Here is a 19,128-nt window from a genome sequence, read left to right on the forward strand (position 1 = left end):
TATATATTTCAATATTTAAATTGATAAAATCTGAAATTTAGATTATACTAGGATTTCATTGCTACATGGATTATTGAAACAAATAAGACACATATTTGGATATGGATATTTGTCTTCAACTCCGCAAATATGTACTAATACATTGTTTTTATTTTTTTACACTTATAATTTAAGTGAATTTTCAGTTATCCATTTAAATAAATCAAATTAATTATTTTAATTTAATCTTTTTAAACCTAATAGATAAAAAAAAATTTAAAAAGCTAGCGGGCATGGCCCCATGCCTAAAGGTGGCTCCGCCACTGCTTAATGGCAAAATGAGAATGTGGGGGCAAAGAAAATAATGTGCTTCTTCAAATTATTTTAAATTTTAGAAACAAACGGGACCGACCCAAATTTGATGAAAAGAGCAAACCAAGCGAATTCTGAGAGCCGAAAGGAATTATAAGATTTTAGCGTTGGGAGTGGAAACACGCGTAGTTGGTGAGGGATCGTGTGGATAGTGCAGTGCAGGGGGACATGGATGAGGAATCGCCGTGGTGTTTATGATTCTGAAAGTAAGCTAATGATGGCGGCATCGGCATCGGCATCGGCATGGGCGTCGGCTTCGTCTATGGATGACGTAAGGATGTGGAGGACGGGGTTTCTCACGCTGAGAGATGAAACTCTTACATCTCCTCTTCGCACCCCTATTCCCCAACTCCTCCACCAACTCATCTTCTCCCACTCCCACGCTTTTCTCTCTGCCGCTCCACGTCTTCCTCTTCACGAGGTTTTTTATTTTTGTTCGTCTTATTTTCTTAATTTAATTTGATTTGGTATACTTCAATCATGAGTTATATTACGATTAGGTTACGTCGGACTTGTTGTTTCTAATGGAACTGGTCACAACCACCCGTGACTCTTCTCAAGATATAACTCCTGCCTTCTTCACTCACTTATCCTGCTTGGTATTCTCTTTCTTCTTCTTCTTCTTCTTTGTTCTGTTCATTTTTTTTTCCTATTCTTTTGATTGAATTTTCACATTCTTTCGCAGATCCACGACGTATGTCGCAGTGTCCCTCTCCAACTCAATTCATCTTCATGGACACTCATGCTCCGCTTTTTTGGAAACTTGATGGAATTTTTCATCGGCAGAGCTCCTACCGCTGATTCACCCAATGTTTCACCTCTTGTCCAATGTTTGTCCACATTAGGGTTCGCTCCTTTCTCTCACAGTTTCAACATTTTGTATCGCTTCTCTTCTGTCATTCCTAACTCTTTTTTTTTTCCTTTTTTTTTTTATTGCTCTGTTCTATTCCATTTTTAGACGACTTGTTAGGTCGTGTCACAGAAATGCTCCACCTTCAGACGATATTTTGTTAGTCAAATTCCTTCTGCGCATCATTGCAGTCTCGCATTCGGAGTTAATCCGCCGCAACCAAAACTCTTCTTCTCGAATTGGAAAAAGAGTACAGCAATACAGCCACTTGTGGGAAGTTCAGACTGTTGCTTTTTCAATGGTTGGTGAAGCTATCTCTAGAGCTGGATCATCCTTTCCTGCCGATGTATGGAAGTCAACTGTTGAGGTGGAAATATCTTTTCCCCTTTTGTCGTAAATTGTAGGTACGCTTGTGTACACTCATGTGTCTGATGCTAAGGCTAGTTTATTGTGAACTAGGTTTTGAGGAAAGTGATGGATGTGTTGGCGTCTGAGGGCGTGCTCGTGGAAGAGGAAGAGAATGATATGCCTCGGTAGGCCAGTTTCAATTTGGTATTAGAAGAAGAAAAGTAGGAGGGAAAAATAAGACTTTGCTTGTTTTAGCTAATTTGTTATCAAACTTTTAATCTTTATAATTGTTGGGATTTGTGCGTTGTAGGTTTTATGCATCCCTTCTGCATTGTCTGCATTTGGTTCTTGTAGATCCTAAAGATTCCCTTTCTGACCATGTACGTATTTTTTGGACTTTAAGATTTTTTTATTTTTTTTTTATTTTATCGAGTTGCATATGCAGAATTGTCTTTTTAACAGTTTCTGTATCTATCAAAACCTGCTTACATATATGTATTTGTTAATATTTAGGTGTCAGGTTTTGTGGCTGCTTTGCGCTTGTTCTTTGCATATGGAATTACTAGTAGGCCACAACTTGCGTTTCCAGCAAGTAGTCAGAAGGAAAAGGAACATAGTTTGAAGAGCCTTAAGTCGCCGCTGGAAGAACCTCAAAGAGTAGAGCATGGTCTATATAGGCCTCCACATTTACGCAGAAGAGAAAGTTCAAAAAAGAAGCAGTCTAGAGCTTGCAATTCTCAAAGTCTCTTGGATCATGATTTATCTCCACTTTCATCTGACTCTGAGTACAGCGACACTGATGGGTTAATAAAAGACACTGATGCTGTCCAGAAAGCAAAGGTTAGAATAGCTGCCATTGGTTGCATACAGGTAATCTACAACTTTCTCTTGTAGTTCTTGATCTGCTTTTCATTGTTTCAGTTGATTAAATTAAAAGTCTATTCATTTATTTGTTTGCATCTTTCTGTTTTGTTTGATGGTAATTTGAAAATAAGCTGCACAATAGGGGAGACATGCAATGTTGAAGAATAATCTTCCTTCCTTGAAGTACTTAACCTCCCCTTCAATATCACTTAACTGCAAAAACCTTATTTCTAGGTGATTGTATGCCGTCTACTTCACAGAAGACATAAATTTGAAGAATTAAAAAAAAAAAAAAAAAAAGGTCATCTATTGCTTTTGACATGGGCTTCACTTGAATATACATGACATGCTCTGTGGGAAGTGGCTATGATCTAGGTCTGACAATCTTATTCTTAGGTATAATATATAAGGCACTATGGGTTATACTTTTATGTTTTATCTTTATTTTCTTTGAGCTGTTGGTTGGTTTGATGGTTAGATTTCTGAGATGCCATGCAAAAGTGCATAAGTTAAAGGGCTTTGTGGAAAGTGAAAAGAGAATGATGTTTAGGACCGTTAGAATGCACAACCAATGAAAATCTCATGGAGAGAATCAGATTTGGTTGATGGCGTATATCTTAAAATTTTTTTAAAAAGTTAAGGTTGGTTTTGATATTTAGTTTTGGTACTTAAGCAAGCTTAACTTCTTATGAAAGGTTGACACTATCATAACTTTTTGAATGTTTAAATTACAAGACTTCTATTTCCATTTTCTTATAGGCCTTGAGTTTCTTGCAGTTGTATGCAAACACAAGAGGGTCGTACTAGGTTTGGTTAAATTTTGACTGTGAAATTAAGTCCCAGCAACAGGTTATATTCTGAATTTAATAAAATCTTCAGAACCTAAACGGTTTCTTGTTTTCTTTTTTGCGTGTGGAGAATTTCATATGGTGGTTATTGAGAATCAAATTTGCCCTTTTAATTTGGCATGAAGGATCTTTGTCAAGCTGATTCTAAAGTGTTTACCACCCAATGGATGCTGCTCTTACCAACCAGTGATGTGCTACAAGCAAGGTGAAGCACGATGTTTCGTCCATTTGACTGATAGTTGGTTTTTGTTTCGTTGCTTATGTTTCCTTAAAATTTTTCACTTTTCACTGATGTCTTGGTACCTGCTTATTTACAGGAAATTCGAAGCTACTTTACTTACGTGTTTATTATTCGATCCATATTTAAAGGTATTTTTAGCTGTCTGTCAAAGGATTTTTCTTCAATAGTATATCTATGTAACAAATACTCATTGTTGTATCTAGGCACGGATTGCATCTGCCTCAACTTTGGTTGTCATGTTGGATGGCCCTTCTTCTGTTTTTCTGCAAGTAGCAGAATACAAAGAATCTTCTAAATGCGGATCTTTCACAGCACTTTCAATTTCCCTAGGACATATACTGATGCAGCTACATACAGGTTTGAAAGGCACTGCTACCAATTCATTTTGTCTGTTTCAATGAACATGTGTTTATTTTCCTGTGTGTTTTGTTTTCTTTTCTCCTGATGCGTGTTGTGTAGGTATTCTTTACTTAATTCGGCACGAAACTCATGGCAAATTGCTGGCATCCTTGTTCAAGATTCTCATGCTTTTGATATCAACTACACCGTATGAATCTCCCCTTTTTCTGAATCTCTTTATATTCTTTCTATGTTAGAATATGTTTCCTATCTCTTGTTGCTATTTATATTGCTCATAATCTCAACTTCATTGATTTTGTTATTGTTAAGTCAAAATCAGTTTTAGTGCTTTAACTGTTAGAAACTGAATCCAACAGTATCTGTTAAGTCAAACAGATCATATACTTATGACTCTTCCTCCTCACTTGTGGCTGTAGGCTCCTTTAATAACCAGAAAACAAAGTAACCCTTATGCATGACGGGATGTGTTTCCAATTGTATATATTATTCCAAACTCTCTACATGATAATGAATAAGTTAAGGTCCATGACTCCTGATAATAGTCCTTTCCAACACTTGCATTTAATATCAAAATGCCCTTGAATTAATAAATGTAAATTTTGTTCTAATGCCAATGTGAATGAAGATACTACTTCCCATAATAAACTGCAATCTCTTGTTTCTGAAACAAATTCTGGCACTATAAACCTAGATTTTGTTTTCTGAAAGAATAATTGTTTTTTAGTCCGAGTTGATGAGTGATGCATCAATGGCTTCTTGTGGATACCTCTCAGTTTGCAAATTGGCATGTAATGATATTGGAAGCCAGTGATGACATATTTTTGTTCACCAGTGTATGCTTTCAATGATGGCTTATTCATTGACTGTCCAGGACTTTGATGCTGGATATTCCTGCTTTTGTTTGTTCTGCTTCCATCTTTTGAGAAAATGCTGTTTGTAATTTTGTAATGTTCTGCAGATATTCAAGAATGCCTACAGAACTATTGCCAACTGTTATTACATGTCTACAAGAAAAGATTGAAGAAGGTTTTCCTTTCAAAAGCGATCAGACTGGTTTGCTGGTAGTTATTTGTGTTTTTTTTATTTATTTTTTATTTTTTTTATTTATATAAATTCATATATAATGTCAGTCCTATTAGATTTTTCTTACCTGTGATGCCCATATAATATTTTACGACAATCAATAGGCCGCTTCAATTGGTTGCTTAACAGTAGCTTTCACTACTTCGCCTTCCTCACTCCAAATTAAAGAAATGCTCCAGAAAGATGTATCTATAGGTGAGCTTTGTTCTCATAGCATAAGTTTTAAGGGTGATCATATTTCTAAGTAATTGTTGCAATTGTTGCACTACATTATTTCTATATTCTGGTTATCAGCATGTCAGATTGGTTTTACACCCTTTATTTCCCCCCTTTGGTAGTACAACAAAGTAGGTTATATTTTCTTGTGGTTGGGCATCTTTATTTCTACGTATTTAATCTGTAAAACAAATTAAATGTGATCGCACTATTAATCATACTCTTTAGATACTTTATTTATTTACATCCATAAAGAGTGGTGCAGAACAAAATTATTTCTTTTATTTCATGAAAGGCAGTGGACACATCATATTAAGCTTATCTCAGGAATTGAATCGTTTGAAGAAACATTAACTAGATCTGGAAAAATCCATTTGTGCTCGATAAAGTGCATGTTGAAGACCTGAAGAAGATTGAAGACATGAAGTCTTGCTTTCTTTGAAGAGGTTGATAACTAGGATGACTAAGTTAGATTGAGTTGGTTAAGTTTTCCATATAACGAAGGTTCATTTGTGTGCATGTTAAAGCCTCGAAAAGATTGAAGACATGAAGATGTTTATTTTATTTTATTTTTTTAACAGCTTGAAGTCTAGGTTGAATAGGTTAAATTGAGTTAGTTGATCCATCAAACCTAGTTTAGGATAGACTGGATGGTATTGGATGTTATAGCATAGAAAAACATAGAATGTGCTTAAGGTTTTAGATTGTCCTAAAAAAACCTAGGTTTGTGTAGGTTTTGTAGCGTTCTGAAAATGGTTAATTTTGGTGCATATTGAAGACTTCTAGAAGTTTGAAGACATGGAAACTTGCATTTCTTAAAGAGCTTCTAGATTAGGTTGAATAGATTGAGTTAGTTAAGTCTGTCAAACCTAGTTTAGTGTAGTATTGGATGTTATAGCATACAAAAACATAGAATAGGCAAGGTTTTAGGTTGTCCTTAGAAAACCTAGGTGGGGTGAGTCTCTTTTTTTTCAAAAAACTAAGGTTTTAGGTGCATATTTTAGACCTCAAGAGGATTGAAGATATGGTGATCAAGTCAAAAGAGATGAAAACTTACTTCAAAAATGAAGATTTTGAAGGTCAAAGACTAGGTTGAATAGGTTAGGTTGAGTTATATTAAGTATTGAACTAGTGGTGGCTGGATGTTTCTTTGCATGATTTTCTTGTTTGGATATGTAACCATTTTTTTAATATTGTTTTTCATCTAGTTGAAGGAGGAAACTGGTTTGATGCATTTTTCCAGGTGTTCTTGAGACCGAAAAGAAGTCGGGTGTTCCTTTTACTTTGTTTAAGTACGCTGAACAAGTATACAACCCTGCAGTATGCTTTGAGGCTCTTCAGGTATGATTGTGGGAGCTAAAATTTAGTTGATTTCACTAATAAAGTTTCACTTCAATTATTTGCATTTATGTCATCGCTTGTTGCGTTCTTGTAATCTTGTTCTATATTCTTTGGATTTAGTTTCATTTTTAAAACTCCTAAATGTTTTTCTTGCCTCTTACTTGGCTTTCTTATTTTCTGCATTTGGCTTTTGCTATAAAATCATTTGTTCCTGAGTGTGCTTTGAGGTCCTCGTGATACTGTCGATGTGTTTCCATCTTAGTAAAGCTGTTTGTGTGCTTTATTTAGAGTGCTTGGTGCAGAAAAAAGGTTTTTTTCTATTTATGAGATAAGATCAGCAAGATGGAAAAATTCTTCATTTAGAACCTAAGTGTGATGGACTCACTGTTTACAATTTATTATTGTTTGGATACATTTCGAGTAGGTTGAGTTACAAGAGCTATCAGTCCGTGTGAAATGAAACAGGTGCAAATGGTGTGTCCTAAAGCTGCTGCTTGTGTTACTGAACTATGATTAGTTATGTTAAGGTTTTGTTGAAATAGTTTGTGGCTGACTCATAGTGCATGTAGATATTATAATTCAGAATAGAGATAAGAGAAGAGATCGGATAGGATCTCAGAGATTATGCTTGCTTTAAATTTCCAAGAAAGAGGTGCCTTGGGGTTTTTAGCACACGGGCGGGGGAAGTACTGAGCATTGAAAGTAAAAGAATCAGATCAGAATAAAATTGTTGTAGAAAGGCAGACTCGAACAACAAAGAATATGGAAGAAAATAAAGGGTTTATTCATAAGAATCAATATGCAGATTACAAGAACAACAGATCAGATATTCAAGAGGTTCAGATGGAAAGAAAGTATGAGAAGGAAAATCAACACTCAGTCAGGGGTATGTCAAGGAATGGTTGAACAGCTGTATTAGTAGTCATGAGAGATATGAGAGGTGACTCATGGAATAATATTCAGATGGGTGTGAGGAAATTGGTAAAAGAGTGAAGCACTCTGTTATCTTTTCAGCTTGATCAAGCTTTATGGTGGTGCAAAGAGTCTGAAGGAGCAAGAAATGTTTAGTCTAACTCCAATGGCAAACACTTTTCTGGTGCTTTTTTAGTCATGGTGGAAAGATGAAAGTGTATATTACATATTATTGATGTAAAGATTAAATATCTTAATAGTTGGACTGCTTTAGGAGGTTTGCCTTTAAATTTATGGTCAATCAAAACCTTGAAAAGTATTGGAGAGAGTTGTGGAGGCCTTTTGGAAGTAGCTAGAAATATAAAAAAAAAAACAGAGTAATCTTGCAATGGCTAAGGATTAAAGTTAGACGCTCTTTGATGGTTTTTATTCCTGCAAGAATCTTGTTTGAAGGCGTTGAAACCAATCTCTAGTCTTTGTATGGTCCATCAGAAAGACAATTTTATGGTTGGTTGAATAGAAAAAAGTAAAGATGGTGGAATCATGGAGGATGGTAGATCAAAAGTCATGAGATAGGTTATGATGGTAGGAGATGATGATATAGAAATTGAAGGAAATCATGCTGGGAGGATTGGCACACTTGAGCCAATGATAGATCAAAAGTCTCGAAGATCGTTCATCTGGAAGTCGAAGGGTTGAGGGGCATTCCAGATGGAAAAAAGTAGATGAAGGAACAAGTCCTCAGAATTCCTTCGCTTAAATTGCATATGCCAATCAAAATCCACAGGATTTCTTCAAGGTTTACAGATTTACGAGTCCAAAGCTCAACTTGAATTTGTTAGCAAGAACACTAACGAAATATCACTTTTTCAGTTTTGAAGCTAGGGTTTGGGATGTTCTTGAAAGAAGCATTATAAAAACACTTAGAGAAAACTTGTGAGAGAGGGAAGAAGAGTTAGGAGCCTTTCAGATGCGGGTGTATTTTTAATCCCCTATGCTTCATATCTGCGCAATGGTTTTTTTTTTTTTTTTTTTTTTTTTTCGCGGAAAAAATAACTATTGTATCTAACTGCAGGTCAACCAGGGTAGGCCTGATTGACCATGTTGACCTGCACCTCTGCAAATTTAGTTCCTGTTTGCTACACATTCTTTCCTACATGATCTTGGGCCAACCCTATTTTAAAGGGCCTTCTATGGGGCTTCTTGATTGTCTTAGCCTTTTCCAAGTTTCCCTAATGTTCCTTGTAGTCTATCTTTGTGAGTTTTTGAAAACAAGATAGGCTAAGCAAAACCTTTCTAGAAAGTTGCCAACCTAATTTTGCACTTAAATGGTTTTGTTGATTTTTAGACGCTTTTATATCCCTAAGACAATTTTTATGCATTTTTTTGTGCAGGCACTCAGAGCTATGTCACATAATTACCCAAGCATAATGTTTTCCTGTTGGGAAAATGTTTCAAGCATAGTTTATGGTCTTATGAGAACTCCTGAAGTTCTTACCAGACCTCAGAAGGGGCATATGGAAAACACTGTGGGACTTATTGGAGAAAAACTCATTACAGCTGGTATAAAGGTAAAATATTGTTATCCTTCTTTTAGTTCTTCTTGCTGTGGAAAAGTAAATTTTTATAATCTATTTTGTGTAAGATGTTTTTGCTTGCATCTGAAAGTGAGATGAAGTGTTCAAGTGTGGTAGTACATCATATCATTTTATTATTAGTTCCACAATTCTAAATCATATGTGTTGGTTCTTTGAATTACCATTTTGAAGTCATCGTTTCTTTCTAAAGACCTTTCCGGTGACTCGAAATTGGTGGGTACAGAGAAAGACACCAATGGAGGACACTGTAGGTTGATGGAGAGTTCACCAACCTTCTTTGCCTTATGTTAAAATGCATCTTTCTGTGTCATGAACTAGAGATTGATGGTGCATTAATGCAAGTAGTTGTTCTGCCTTTTAAACTTATAAGTTTTTTGTCTGTTTAACTTGAAGTCAACAACTGTAATCCCTTTTGGTTATTCTGTACCTCATCATCATATTTAGTTTCTTGTGTTTGCGACTGCAATTTGCTTGTGTGGTGGTTGAAGTACTTTAAAAGCTTCATATATATAAATGCATTAATTATATTTGCCACTTCCTATATTTTAACCTTTAAGCTCCTGCTTCTTTTATTATTGTCTGACACTGTACCATGGTTGTATCGTACAATACATGATACGTAATGTATGAGAATGTCATCTCAATAGTATTTTGATACGTACTGTTAGGTGTGTTAAGAATTTCATTGTATCCACCGATACAAAAAAACGTATCAACCAATACTTCTGATACATCGATTCACTGATATGCACACAATAAAAAAAAATGAAAAATTTTCAGAGAAAGAAAGCAGCTCATCTTTGCCAAGGAAGAATAAATAAAAAAAAAAAGAAAAAAAAAGTCTTAGGAAAAGAAACAACGCTTTGACTTCGTATTTGTGTGTTTTTCTTTTATTCAGTTGATATAAATGTTTTCTGTTTGCAGTTTGTGTTGCAATAGGAGTCTGAGATATGCCTGTTCTCCACTTGCAATTGGTGTGCATAGAAGTCTGTTATAGTGGGTCACTGTATAACATATTTCTATTTTCTAAAATAGCAAATAAAGACAATAATTTAAACTGCATAGTATTCCTCTTAATGTATCCTTTTTTATCCCCAATTACAATTATTATTTATTATAAACATTTATACTAACAGTTCTATGACTATACTATCACATCTCCACTAACTTTTTTTTTTTTCTTTTTTTCTTTTTTTCTTTTTTTCTTTTCACTCTGTTTTTCATCTTCATGAAAGATTTTGTGGAACAATGGAGACATATATTTACTATGTTTTTCATCTTATGATAGATATATGTGGAATAGTAAGTATATATATATATATATATAAAATTATATGAGCATATCTTACACGATATGTTACGATACACAATACACGTTTTAGACAAAATGATACATGATACGATACAGATGTTGACAACCATGCACTGTACAATCTTGTTGACATTTACAATGCCGTCAATAATATAAAGATTACAAATATATGGGAGCACAGTCATTATTCATTATATAAATATGGTCAAGGGCCTGAGTGATTATTGAATAATCATGTACTGTTCACTTCCAAAAATCATGTACTGTTCACTTCCATGGCTGTTGCATTTAGTTATTGTTAATTGGAGAGTGAGAGCTTGAACAAAAAAAAAAGGAAAAAGAAAGGGTATATGAAGTGTAGGCTTGTTGATAGATTCAAATGCCATACTTCAGAAATTTGCTTCAGCTCCCTTCTCACTGTTGCTTTAAGGTTCCAGAAAATATCTTTATGCTTTGGAATGTTTGTTTATATCTTTTACACAATAATTGTATCCTCACATTCTCCCTTTATTGCGTGGTTAAATTTGTTCAATTGGCATTTAGATGATCTTCGGAAATACATACAATGTCCAGTTCCAGAAATATGATTCTCATTTTAACTATGCTAAAAAAAATGGTAATCACTCTTCGAAGTATTCTCTTGAATATGATTGTGTGGTGTTTTTGAAACCTGACATAGGCAACATAGATGGAAACAGACACAGACACACACTTGCAAGATCTCTCACCCTCCTTCACTCTTTCGCTCTGTGACATGCTGACCTTTTTGTTGGTTTAATTTAATTACTGTCTTAATTTTATCTTATATCAGGTCCTGGACGAATGCCTTCGGGCATTATCTGGATTTAAAGGAACTGAGGATCATCCAGATGATAAATTACTGTACACTCCATTTACTTCTGATTGTATAAGGATGAAGAAAGTTTCATCAGCTCCATTGTATGAACTGGATAGCTTGGAAGATGTTAAAGATGAATATAATTCATGTGAGTCAGGAATTTTGCAGTGGTGTGAGGCAATTGAGAAACATATGCCTTTGGTTCTGCAACATACTTCAGCAATGGTTGGTTAACTGATGCGTTAAGTTTTATTGGTATAACTGATTATAAAAGAATAAAAAGATAACCTAATAATTACATTTATTGCTAGCTATTTTTGAACTTTTTCTATTTATCTAGGTGTGTGTGTCAAGAAAGTTGGTGAAGGAGGTCTATATGTTTGTAGCTTAATTGTGATGCAAAGCAAGTTTTAGATGGAGCAGAAGATCATACTATACTCGTATCCATTATTAAAATTTCTATGTTCTGAATAACATAATGCTTGTACATTTAAATTAACTTTGGATGCTAACTTTTCCTGTCAGGATTAGGTCCTTCAACATAAAAGGGATATAATTAAATGGTAGCATTAGAATGACCGACTTTATTGAATATCACTTAAATGTCTAGAGCTCTAAAACATCAATATGATTTATAAGTATAATTTTATATGGTATTATTGTGAATTTATGATATCCCATGCATATATGAATACCTATAGCTATATAACTACTACTCAGCAACGAGAATAAACTATTCAAGTATCTAAACTCATCATCATTTATGCAGGTTTGTTGTGTAATTCCATAGATGCCATGCATAAAGGAACACCTATAACTTTACAATTAGTTCTAGTTGCTTGAATATAGAAAGCAACTGATATAGTGATGATGAAAAATGATATTTATGTGAATGGTACCGTACACCACTAGGACAAATCTCAAATGATATTTTTATTTACATGCAATGTGAAGTCTTTATACAAACTCGATAGAATATGTGTTGCCTTTATCTGGAACTATCTATTTTGATAGTTACAGATCAATGGTTGGCCAGTGATTGATCCCTCAATTCACCATAATGTGAAGTGCCAACAAATTTTAGATGCATCACAACTTTTCATATTGTATAGTAGGCTATTTAGTTATGATTGGCCAACTAGAACTCCCTTTAGACAACTCCATTATAGCCCGATAATAGAGATCTGATCATCCTCAATTTATTCAAAATTACCTAAAATCTAGCTGATTTCTTGTTGTTCCAATATATTTCTATCTGAACATCACGCCCTTTTCCTATAAGGTGAGAGCTGCATCATTTACATGTTTTGCGGGTATCACTTCCTCTGTATTCTTCTGTCTGATGAAGGAGAAACAGGAGTTCATTATTTCTTCTTTGGTAAGTTTTGCTGTAACCTGTACTGGTTCTCAGTTTGACTTATTTTGTTTTGGTGCATAGCACTAAAAGTTCTATTGTTTTAATAGATTAGTTTATGCCTTATAAAACATTTGTAGATCTATGCTGCTGAATACGATGAGGTTCCTTCAGTTAAGTCAGCTTCTTGTCGAGCCATTGGAGTCATTTCATGTTTTCCTGAAGTTTGTAAGAGGTGATTCAGAATTCATTGAATGCTTTAAATTTATGCTGAAATCTTGGACAGAAAATTTACTCAAATCTTAAACCATATAGTGCAGAGATCGTTGACAAGTTCATCCATGCAGTGGATATTAACACAAGTGACCCCTCAGTCTCGGTATTTCTTTTTAGTTTTTCTGTCTTGCGTACACAATTTTATTTTATTTTTCAATCTTCTTCTTGTTGCCTATAAGTAATTTATTCCAGGTGCGCATAACTGCTTCATGGGCTTTGGCAAACATATGCGACTCTATCCATCATTGTATTAATTATTTGGCGTTGAAAGGGTCTAGTGGTGAGCTGATAGTTAGAAGAGGATGTTATTTTTTGGTTTGAATTTATTAAATTAAAACATATTTTTCAAATTGTTGGTGATACCAATACTTTTGTGTAGAGTATAATGCAGCCTCTCGGTCAGTGACATTATTAGCCGAGTGTGCTTTGCGCCTATCGAAGGATGGAGACAAGGTAAACATCTTTATTGGCTATATTGTTGATTAATTGCTGTTTTCCTTTTGTCCTATTTGCTCCTTTTACTTCATACCTAATTCTCTTGGATTATAATGGAGGATTCCTTCCCCCTTTTCTCCCTCACAATGCTTGAATTTGGTTTGGTTAGCTGGGGAAGCTTTTTATTACCACTGCACTGGACAATCAATAAGAACAGAGAAACAATCCTGATTTTTTTAATAAAAAATGTTGCTTTTCTAATTGTCATATCTTCCTATTTTTGGACTGCATGTGTAAATTTCTTGTTGAAATTGAATTTGGTTTTAGTATTAACTAATAGTACAGGCTTTGAAAACCTTAATTTTGTATCTCCCCTACTTTTTGGTATTGCATGGCGGACCTAACCAAGTGAAGAAATTGAGTGCAATTACCTGTATATGAGGAGAAAATATTCTCGGTTTGTATGGTTGAATGCAAATATGAGGCTCATTGCCAAGAAGTTGCATGTCAAGCAGGACTACAGAGATGGCAAGTATGATGTAACTTATAAGCTAGAAATCAGATAAAAGTACAACAATATTAAGGAGATAATGCTACATTGACTGGATTTGTGAGAACAGAAAAGTAATCCAGGAAGTACATGGAATATTTACACTTGGATGTCATTGCTAATGTTTGTTTGAGGGCCAATAAAAGTATCCTATTACGTGGTGATAGAGTATCCTTTTCTTTTCTTTTCTAAATCTCAGTTAACTCTCATTTTTAAACTGTCTTATATGAGTTTAACCTTAAAAACATAAGGGAAGTTCTGAAAAAAGAGAGGCTGACGAGTTAGTATTTTGCTTGGATGGACATCGATCCATGTTTGATTTTCTTAGTGTAGGAGAGATGAGATAGAAATATTTTATGGTATAGAGGACACAGTTTAGGCATAGTTCAAGTGTCTAATTTTGATTTCTGATTTTGCATCCTGAAAACTTGCTTTGGCATGATCAACAGTCGGCAATAAACACATATAAACAGTGGATGCATCTCAATTTGATTTCAGATCACCTTATTCTTATATGATCCATTATCAGAACATCTTATTGTTACCAGTAGCATCTCCATTTCCTCTAGTATCATTCTTCTCTTTAGTTGAGGTGTCTTCATCAGGTTGGTTGTTTTTAAGTTTTGGTCACCAAAAGATACTATAAGGGCCCATCTGGGAGTGATTCTTAGGAATCACTTGAAGTGATTTTTGAAAAATCACACAACTGGTGCTTCTTCTAGAATCAATAAATTGGTGATTTTCCAAAAACAAAATCACTAGAAATTGATTTCATATTTTGTTGCCAAACACTTTTTGAAGCACTTTTTATCTTTTTGGGAGTGCTTTTAACCATTTTAGAATCACTCCCTAATGAGCACTAAGTTGGAAAGAATTTTCTTGTGTTTCCTAAAGTGATTATAAACTCAACTTTGAAAGTCACTTCCTTTTTGTTATCATTAGATAAAATCAAATGCTGTGAGAGCACTTGGGAATCTTTCAAGATTTATGAAATTTACAACTCCATCCGGTATTGATGACACGATGCTGGATGATACTGGCTTATCTCTAAAGAAAAAAAGCATTGGGGAGTTTCCATCAACTGGTGATTGGAAAGGCAGACATGTATATGCATCAAATTTTCATCATCCATCTTCTTTGGGTGATGCATGTTGGCTTGACAAAACAGTGCGGGCATTTATCTCCTGTGTTACAACAGGAAATGTTAAGGTATAATACTCCTAATCTTAAATTCTAAAGAAATAATTTTAATTAGAAAAATGAGTAGTTCATGCTTCCTTGCTGTTGTTGTTATTAGTATTATTATCATTATATTTTTTTGTGCTTTGTCATCAGTTTAATTGAGATGTTGACAGGTGCAATGGAATGTCTGTCATGCACTGAGCAACCTATTTCTAAATGAGACATTAAGACTGCAAGATATGGATTGGTACGATATTTGCAAATCTTATATGCTTGTATGATTAAATTGCCACTTGTTTGTCTATTTAATTTTAATTTATTTTCAGCATTTTGATGTATGCTGCCAAACTGATGGAAACTGTATGGCCAATGAAAATTTATTTCTGTTATAGTACATGGTTGTGTAGTTCTCCAAAATGTTTATGTAATAGATAGTATTTCTGTTTTTATGTTTGGATCCAACCCAATAATGTATAAATACGACAAACAATAAATGGTTTTTTCCTTGTCTTTAATGTCACCTTTTTATTTGTAACTACGTTCCTTGATCTGAACCTAATCATCACTTCTTTCTTCACTAACATTTGATCTTATCTGCTGAAAACTTCCCGAGTCTCAATTGTCTGTTTATCTTTTTATTTTTTATTTTTTTATTTTTATGTGCTTCTCACCCTCCATGTGGTTGCCTTAAATTGGGATTCCCAATTCTATTTTGGATGGCCTACATTTCATGATAAATTGTGATATCGATGATTGTATCATTCATATAATACATAAAGGATTTTTTCTATAAAACATGGTTGTCTATGGGCGCTGAATAAATTTACATGCATACATGCCTGTCTTTTTAAGGATACGTGTGTAAATTTTTAGGTGCACAAATTATGGAGTGAGACAGACGTTTTTTGTAACATTACCAAATACATATGTATATATTTGTTTATATATATATATATATATGTATATATATATATATTTTTTTTTTTCTCTCTTTAGTATACATATATATATACATATTGATTCTTCTAAGTATGGAAGTACCATTAGAGAATGTAAGCATGTGCATACTTTTCTTTTGGCAGGGCTCCATCTGTTTTTAGTATTCTTTTACTGCTTTTACGTGATTCTTCCAACTTCAAGATCAGGATACAAGCTGCTGTGGCTTTGGCTGTGCCAGCATCAGTACTTGGTGAGTGGTAGTACAATTTGCTCCTTTCTATATCCGGTTGAATACATGGTTCTGTTTGCCTTGGAAACCCAACATAATCGCTCTGCATTCTCAAAAGTTACAATATTTGACTGTTGTCTGATGATACATTGGGTTGGCATCTAAATTCATCTTGATGAAAGCCTGATATTTTTTAGAAGAATAAAAAAAAAGTTGGCATTATTTCTCATAAGAAGGCAAGCTAATCTTCTCTACCTTTCATCATTGTAGATTATGGAAAATCCTTCTCCGATATTGTTCAGGGTCTGGAGCATATAATTGAGAATCTAGGCTCAGACCAGATTTCGGCACCATCAAGTTTTAAATATAGGGTTGCGCTTGAGAAGCAGGTAAAAAAATTTTAGTAGTTTTTATCATTGAACATTCTGTAGATTCATGTTACTTGGGATTTTGCTATTTAATTAGACAGTTAAGTGGCAACTAAAATTGTTGAAATACTTATTATGTATAATATTAAATTGAAAGAAAAATGTCAACATCGGAGAGAGCTGATGTGTGGAGATAACTTCTTGCATTTCTTGCTTTTAACTTGAAACAATTGGACTTGGAACTATATGGACAGATGTCGTTACATTTTGTAACAAATCACTAGCCAATAAGATAGAAGTGATTACGTGTGGAGATTTAATTTCCAATCTTGGCTGATGCTCCTTGGTATTTGTTTTCTGTTTGACTAGAATTGTTTCCTACTTATTTCCTATTCTGGAGCTGTATACTTTAATCTGTATGGTTTCCTATCCTCTTAGCTGTATGCTTATATATTATCATGTACTGGATAGAATATTATCAGAATGTAATTCAGCATTTCTGCCTACATCTTTTTTATATTCATATTCATCAGGTTTTTGTTTTGTTTTGTTTTGTTTTTTGGGTTTTTTTCACCAAGTATTTTGAAGAATGTCAAGTTGGGAACTAATTTATTGTTTTTCACTTTTTTATTATTAAAAAATTTAGATTGGTGTAATTATCAAGATGAATACGCTTTTTTTTATATGTATCTGCTGATACTTGTTCCTGTTTATAACAAGCCCATTATATTGATGGATTTCTTATCAAAATAATAAATAACGAATTTCATTTGCCTGAATTCTAAACTTTTCTCTGGCTCAAATTTTTATATAAAATCAATTTTCTTCATTTTTGGCAGACATGTAATATGGATGTAAAAAAGTATTAACTTTAGTTCTATGCTCCAATATGATCTTGATTAATAAGTTCTAGTAGGATCAAGATACATGATTAAGATTCGTAAAATGCACTCTTTATGTTTATGCTGGTTTCTTTATATTTTTGGATGATTCTAGCGCTTTCTCTCTCTAGCTCTCTCTCTCTCTCTCTCTCTCTCTCTAGCTCTCTGAATATTAGGTAATTCTATCTCATGTGACATTCAGGTAACCTCAACCATGTTGCACGTTCTTAGCCTTGCATCCAGCAGTGATCATGATCCTCTGAAAGATTTTCTTGTCAAAGTAAGTATTTATTATAGCCAATACTAAATATGAATATTTACAATAAGTTAGTTAATCAACTGTTCATGGGAACTTCCACTTGATCGGAGAATAAGTTTCTGAAAAATATATACGAATGGCTTATTTATTTATTGGGTAATAATTTGAATGGCTTAGTTATTTGCCTCGTTTTCTGGATGTTTTATAACTCACAATCTTCTTTATATAAAAAGATTGGAAAAGAGAAATTTAGCACTTCCATACTGTCTTAGACCTCAAAACTTGGGGATTTTATTCCTGGTTTTGCAATTTCATGAATCTTTTATTTCTCTAAAATTTTACGAGTTACAATTTTTTTTCCCTCTAGAAATATGCTTTTCCTTGTTCTCCATGTTTTCTGGGAAATGTGTCTGTAAAACAATCTAAAGTAAATAGAAATTTGGGTTGTAAAAAGGAACAAGTATAGCTAAAAATTTAGTTGGGGAGGGAACCAAAGAAGGGTCTGGTTGCATATGTACGTGAATGGCACTGTTGTGACCTTGCTGGATCCTCAAGTCTTTCGTAGGATTTGCCATGTTGGTCTAGCCAGCTGTTTTTTAATGTTTTATTTTCTGTTTTTTTGTGCTTGTGAAATATTGTTCATTTCTCCGTTTCCTGGCCGATCTGAATAGCATAAAAATAGGATGTTTAACTTGCCTACGTCATTCTCTGTTCCTTGTGTAGAAAGCCTCAGTTCTCGAGGAGTGGTTGAAGGTGCTAAGCTTGTCGCTAGTGACAACAAGTACTAAAACAGAAGTTGAAAGTAATGGATCTACTAGGAACGAGAAGAGAGAGATGATATGTAAAGCAATTCGGTCGTTAATTGAAGTGTACAAAGGCAGAAAGCATGATGCAATTACCCGTAAGTTTGAGAAGTTGGAGAAGAGCATAAATTGAAATCACGTTTGGTAGCAATGTTTGTGGTGTTTGTAGACAATGGTATTGTACGGATTTTGGAGTTTGGTGCCAAAAAAACCTTGTTTGGTATTCAAGTAGTTATCTGTCTATTATGTGTACTGTAGAGTGCTAACATATATATATATATATATACATATATTTGAGAAAGAAAAATGTTTGAAGATGTCCTAACGTATATAGTTTTTCTACTTTTCTTTTTATCTAATCTTTTTCATAAAAGATATTTTTGGACTATTTTTTTTGTTTTTTTTTTTTGTTTTTTGAATAGATAGTTTTGGACTCTCTAGGTCTAGAATGACCTCACCGTTTCAAAGAAAATAAAAATGATGACATGATACTTGAATAGTACTCCGCTCTGACATTTAGCCAAAAAAAAAAAAAAAAAAAAAAGAAGTGCTCTAACAGTTGATTCGCTAACAGTCTTTATTAACTGACAAGGATTTAACCGACTAATGGGTATCCTATGCGGTTCTCAGTACTTACAGGATTGGTCTACAAGCACAAAAAACTCCTCTCTCTCTCTCTCTCTCTCTGAA

At 34.0% G+C, this 19,128-nt stretch overlaps 1 protein-coding gene across 1 annotated transcript; it reads left to right on the forward strand.

Moving 5' to 3' along the window:
* The first annotated feature begins 324 nt into the window (after positions 1–324).
* Positions 325–18,755, forward strand: LOC107435913 (uncharacterized). Its single transcript, XM_048463751.2, has 27 exons — positions 325–772; positions 852–950; positions 1,037–1,197; positions 1,310–1,568; positions 1,661–1,734; positions 1,860–1,929; positions 2,063–2,419; positions 3,387–3,466; positions 3,579–3,630; positions 3,706–3,859; positions 3,962–4,049; positions 4,821–4,923; positions 5,050–5,140; positions 6,405–6,502; positions 8,809–8,985; positions 11,136–11,387; positions 12,445–12,540; positions 12,657–12,751; positions 12,832–12,895; positions 12,985–13,072; positions 13,172–13,245; positions 14,720–14,986; positions 15,133–15,206; positions 16,042–16,148; positions 16,398–16,516; positions 17,579–17,656; positions 18,359–18,755. The coding sequence occupies exons 1-27, from the start codon at positions 524–526 to the stop codon at positions 18,569–18,571; spliced, it is 3,639 nt and encodes a 1,212-aa protein (XP_048319708.2). The 5' UTR covers positions 325–523; the 3' UTR covers positions 18,572–18,755.
* The last annotated feature ends 373 nt before the right edge of the window (positions 18,756–19,128 follow it).

Source organism: Ziziphus jujuba, chromosome 6, assembly GCF_031755915.1.
Source record: "Ziziphus jujuba cultivar Dongzao chromosome 6, ASM3175591v1".
In the NCBI taxonomy this organism is placed as follows: Eukaryota; Viridiplantae; Streptophyta; class Magnoliopsida; order Rosales; family Rhamnaceae; genus Ziziphus; species Ziziphus jujuba.

What these genes read in the sequence shown, in the direction of transcription:
- LOC107435913 (XM_048463751.2), top strand. Translation starts at nt 524, where the DNA reads ATGAGGAATCGCCGTGGTGTTTATGATTCTGAAAGTAAGCTAATGATG. An exon ending in CACGTCTTCCTCTTCACGAG is followed by an intron (nt 773 to 851) that starts GTTTTTTATTTT and finishes TATTACGATTAG; the next exon opens with GTTACGTCGGACTTGTTGTT. An exon ending in GCGATCAGACTGGTTTGCTG is followed by an intron (nt 4,924 to 5,049) that starts GTAGTTATTTGT and finishes GACAATCAATAG; the next exon opens with GCCGCTTCAATTGGTTGCTT.